The sequence below is a fragment of the Prosopis cineraria genome, unplaced genomic scaffold (genome assembly GCF_029017545.1).
Source record: "Prosopis cineraria cultivar Desert tree isolate PC_DT_omini unplaced genomic scaffold, ASM2901754v1 PC3, whole genome shotgun sequence".
NCBI classification, from domain to species: Eukaryota; Viridiplantae; Streptophyta; class Magnoliopsida; order Fabales; family Fabaceae; genus Prosopis; species Prosopis cineraria.
The window spans coordinates 8,602,433-8,607,612 of NW_026555334.1; the positions used below are offsets into that span (position 1 = coordinate 8,602,433).

The 5,180-nt window shown below is 32.3% G+C and overlaps 1 protein-coding gene across 1 annotated transcript; it reads left to right on the forward strand.

Annotated features, from left to right (window-relative positions):
* Window positions 1-201: 201 nt before the first annotated feature.
* Window positions 202-4,780, forward strand: LOC129304738 (uncharacterized). The gene is made up of 3 exons (XM_054944503.1): window positions 202-877; window positions 919-1,176; window positions 4,262-4,780. The coding sequence occupies exons 1-3, from the start codon at window positions 370-372 to the stop codon at window positions 4,579-4,581; spliced, it is 1,086 nt and encodes a 361-aa protein (XP_054800478.1). The 5' UTR covers window positions 202-369; the 3' UTR covers window positions 4,582-4,780.
* The last annotated feature ends 400 nt before the right edge of the window (window positions 4,781-5,180 follow it).

Below are 5,180 nucleotides of genomic sequence, written 5' to 3' on the forward strand. Positions count from 1 at the left end.
TTGTAAGGTATATTGTACTAGTAGCCAAGGGTATCTTAGACAGGATAACAAGAAATAAGTAAGTTATACACAATTGGATTAAATTTTAGGTACGAATTTTCTATTTCGGCCATATGATCAAGGAGCAAAATCCGTGAATAAATTGACCGTCCGAGCGCTGAAATTGTGCACCAAAATCCATTTGAACGGTCCAACGTAAGACTTCGAGTGGCGTATATGTAGTTGTACTTGTACCAACACCAATCACTTGAACGACATGACCATCCACACGTTAATTTGATTTCCAGTTATTCATTCATTCACCTTTAAATATCCCAATGAAGTGAAAAAAAAAAAAAAAAACCCAAATAAAATAGCGACTTCTTCAAGATGTGGCTGACGGACAGCTCTCCGGTGACCGTAGCTCCGTTGCTCCTCCAAAATCTCGTGATCGCCTTTCTGATCTACGCCGATAAGTTTCTTGTCTATTTGGCCAAAAGGTACAGATTCCTTCACGCCGTTCGTTACCTTTTACTTTCTTCCTTCTTTTTCCTCGTTCGGGTCGTCCCTTCTTTCTTCTTCGATTTCCTCGTCCCTTCCAACAAATCCTTTTCTTCCGACAACTACACCCTCGCCTTGCCGACAAAAGAAAACCACGTTGCCGTACACCGCGGCGGCGTAGACTCGGGTATTGCTCGAGCACTCTCGCAGCTATTGTCGATTGTAACCGACATTCCGGTGAGTTCAAGAAAGTATGAGGTTGTTCGATCTTTGGCGGAGAGGATTATTGAGGAGAATCACCAGGAGGGGAACGACGTGCTGCGCGAGGTGAATCGGTCGGTTCTTTCGCTGGCGTTTGAGAGGACGTTGAGTCGGCTGGAGGCTGCGGTGGTGGAGGGCGGAGAATGGGGGTGGGGAGCCGGAGATGAACCGGGGGAGTACTCGTTGAGCCGGTTATGAAGGCCGTTCGGACGGTTAGGGCGGTTCACTCCAGATTGAGAGCTCGATGGGAGGCGAACCGGTGGGACGTGATTTCGGCGGAGAAGCTGGCTGCTGAGTTGCTGTGGCTGGCTCAGAAGTTGGCGGCTTGTGGCTCTGGAGATGAAGCTGTAACGCAGTGGGCGGCGGCGTCTAATTTGGCTTGGGTCGCTCTCACGGCTGAACCGCGGTTGCAAGGTTCGATGGTCAAAGTCACAGGTATTCCATAGGCTATGGGGTTCTAGCTTTCTTTCACGCTTCAAACTTATTATTTTAATCTATAATTTAATATTCGCCGTTAACAAAATATATGTGCTCTTAAATATCTACCAATTAGGTGGTCAAAAACAAAAAAATCTATCAATTAATATATTTATTTAAATATAATTTTAGCAAGTTATATTATTATGAAGTTATAAATAATACGATTATTTTTTATATGACTATTTAATTGAGTGTATATTAAGTTCAATTGAGAATAACTCTCTCAAATATTCTACACGGGCTTGTGCTTAATGATCATAATCTATTCTATTAAAACTAACACCTATTGCTAATACAATTTATTTTTTTAAAGAACATGCAATACACAAGAGTCATCTTATTATATAAATAGGTATATTGCAATAAAAAAGGCATATTCCGTGAAATACCATTTAAGTATTTACAATAGAATTAGATTAGATGATTGAACGCCAACCATTTCAATTTAGGAGAATTCACAATATGGCCAAAATCTTTAATCCTGTGACTGTGAGGACAACAAATTCAAACCTAAGTCATAGTTTTATTTGATGAGGAGTTTTTTTTTTTTTAAAAAAATTCAATTTGATAAATAGGTTAGACTTAGGAATTTGCCTAAAAATTTTAGAATGCCCATTGAGTGCTTGCCATTAGGGAACAAGTTGGGATGTTATTCACACCTATGCCTTCTTTTTGTCATAATATTTGCTCACAATCTTTTGTTTGTTAGTAACGTTCATAATGTGGCTGTGTTTGCGGCATATTAAAATTATGACTAAAAAAAATCCCTAATTAAGAATAATTCATTGTAAGTTTTTAGTTTATTTTTCAAACCGAGGTTGTTCTTGAAATAGGATCAATAATTCAGAATTATGCAGTTTTTTTATAATTTAATTTTACTTTTTTTATTATAAAATTTTAATATAAAATATATGACCATCTGCAAAGGGAGATGAGACCCCTATCTCTAATTGAAATCTAAAGTGCAAAATAATTTACTTGGCTACTTGAAACACAGGATGTGGGTTGGGATAGGGATTTATGATAAAACCCTTCTAACATATAAACAAAATAAGTCAATGCACTTTATAAAGTAAATGAGATGCACTGAAATTATAAATGAATTATGAGAAAATATTAGGCATAAACAAAATATGCTCATGAATGTTGTTATATACATAGATATATCCCATGAGATATCATTTATTCTTAATTGGTTAAGAATCAAGGATATGTTGTGTGTCATATTTTGTAGATTAGGTGACTGAATGACAACCATCTCAGTCGAGGAGCATATGGATAAAATCTTTAACAACAAATTCAAACCTAAGTTTTAATTTTATTTGATAAAGAGGTTGGCACTTAGGTATATTCTTAAAAACTTTAGAATGCCCAATACATCAAGCTTGGGTTGTCATTCAACACAGCCTTCTTTTGTCTATAATAATATTTCCCCATACCCTTTGGGCTTTGGTTGTTAATAACATGATAAGGTTAAGGTTATGATATAATTAGTTGACATTTGTTTTTTCTTGACTTTTCAGACTCAGGTTTTGTAATAGCATCAATAATTTAGAGTGAATCATGCAGATCTTTTTAATTTTTAAAATATATACATATTTCTTTATATAAAATATCATCCCATATTTTAGTTTGGTTTTTAAAGATTTGCAATTTTTCATAACTTTAAAAGCCATGCCACTTCCAATAGTTTTTTCAAAAAATAAATATTGATGCTAACTTGTGTGTTACATGAAATTTGGAGAAAGTGAACTACTCCCTCTAAACCTACTTATAAGGTAGAGTGAAAAAAAATATTTTTGATCCTATTTATAAGTTTTGGCATTAAATTTTTATTGCAAGTTTCCTTCTCTTTACCATTTTAAATGTTGGTGAAAGAAAGTACTTCCTTCATTTCAAATTATAATACATTTTTAAACAAAATTATACATACCAATAAAATTCATTAAATATATTTTTTACTAAAAATATTCTTAAAAGCTTTAGAATGCCCAATACATGAAAGTTGGGTTGTCATACATGCACAACACATGCCTTCTTTTGTCTACAATATTTGCTCGTACCCTTTTGGCTTTGGTTTGTTAATAACATGATACCGTTATAATATAACTAGTTGACATTTTTTTTCCTTGACTTTTCAAACTGAGGTTTTGTAATAGCATCAATAATTTAGAGTGAATCATGCAGTCCTTTTTTATTTTTAAATATATACATATTTCTTTATATAAAATATTATCCTATATTTTAGTTTAGTTTTTAAAGCTCTGTAATTTTTTCAGAACTTTACAAGCCGTGCCACTTTCAATAGTTTTTTCAATATATAAATAGTGATGCTAACTTGTGTGTTACATTGAAAGTTGGAAAAAATGAATTATTCCCTCTAAACATATTTATAAGCTAGAGTGAAAAAAAAATTTCTGGTCTTATTTATAAGTGTTGGCATTAAATTTTTATTGCAAGTTTTCTTCTTTATCCCTGTTAAATGTTAGAGAAAGAAAGTACTCATTTCATTTTAAATTATAAATCACTTCTAGACAAAATTATATATACCAATAAAACTTATTAAATATACTTTATAACTTTATTTTTTTAAAAAAAAAAATTATACATTTTTAAAAATGTCATTCATTTAATACTTCATTTATGAAAGAATATTAAAGAGAGAAAATATAATGTGAATAGTAATATTGAAAAGACATAATTAAAGAAACATTTTTTTTATCAAAATATTTTATATTTTGAGATACCATATCTATCCTAAAAGTATGTTAGAATTTGATATAGAAGAATTACTTTATTAAAGTATGCATATTTTGGTAGAAGCAAAGTTTAAAATTTATTAAATTTTATTTAGACAAAGCAAATGAAGTTTAAATTTTTTTTATTTTAATAAAATATATTGAAAGTAATTTATAAATAGAATAGAAAAAGTTATACTCATTTACTTATAGTACTTCAAAAGTTTTTTATATTATGCACAAGTAGGATAGTTTCTTACAAGACCGTTCTCTCATAACTATTTGCACTTTGTGCCTTGTAGCATTATTGTTCATGGAAGCCAACAAGACGGAGCTAAACAAGGTGACCAAGCTAAAGATGATGCAGACATGGCTGCCATTTCTGTGCAGAGCCGGCAACGGTACAGATGCGCCGGTGTTGAGCCTAAGCGAGAGGTCGGACTTAGAGAAAGTGTTAGAGGAAACCATAGAAGAGCTTGAAGATGAAGAAGATCAAGAACATGTTCTGTTCCTCTGGCTCCACCATTTCACACATTCTTCTTCTTCTGATTGGCCCAACCTCCATGGCTGCTATGCTAGGTGGTGCTCTGCGTCTCGCAGGCAATTAATGCTTCTACAATAGAAATGAAGAAGAAGCGGTTGGAATTGGATGGCTTTATAACCATATGGTGCTTTTGGTGCAATGAATGATATGAAAACTTGTGTGATTAATTAGTAAGGCTGTTGATGGAGATGGTGTAGATTTCTGTCAGTTCCTTAGCTGCCAGTTCATATAGTTTAATCAAATCCATCTCAAATGTTTGGTGAGATAATTATTCCTATGATCTTGGTGTTGGTTTTAATTAAAATTGTACAGAACTTTTAAGCTACGCTGAGATTTAACGGAAAAAAAAAGGAAATAGGTTTTTAATAAATATCTTAAATTTTTTCAATTTTTGTAAATAATCTTGTATTGAGTTTTTAATTTTTTTTATAGTATAAGAAGTAAGTTTTATTGACAGCAAAAATTATGAAAGTAAATGGTAGGCTTCTTCTAACTAAGTTGTCACATGCATAATAGCTAAGATTTGAACTTTCAACCATGCATTTATATGACAAGAGTAAAGAGTCTTTGCCATTCAAATTAACTTTAAATAGTAATAATCTTGTATCAAGTTACTTAAGAATAAAATCATAACATAACAAGATATTTTGCACTATATTAGTCATATATATATATAT

Coding starts and splice junctions, on each gene's coding strand:
- LOC129304738 (XM_054944503.1), top strand. CDS start 370: ATGTGGCTGACGGACAGCTCTCCGGTGACCGTAGCTCCGTTGCTCCTC. Junction 878..918: donor GGAGGCTGCGGTGGTGGAGG/GCGGAGAATGGG, acceptor GAACCGGGGGAG/TACTCGTTGAGCCGGTTATG. Junction 1,177..4,261: donor TTCGATGGTCAAAGTCACAG/GTATTCCATAGG, acceptor TGTGCCTTGTAG/CATTATTGTTCATGGAAGCC.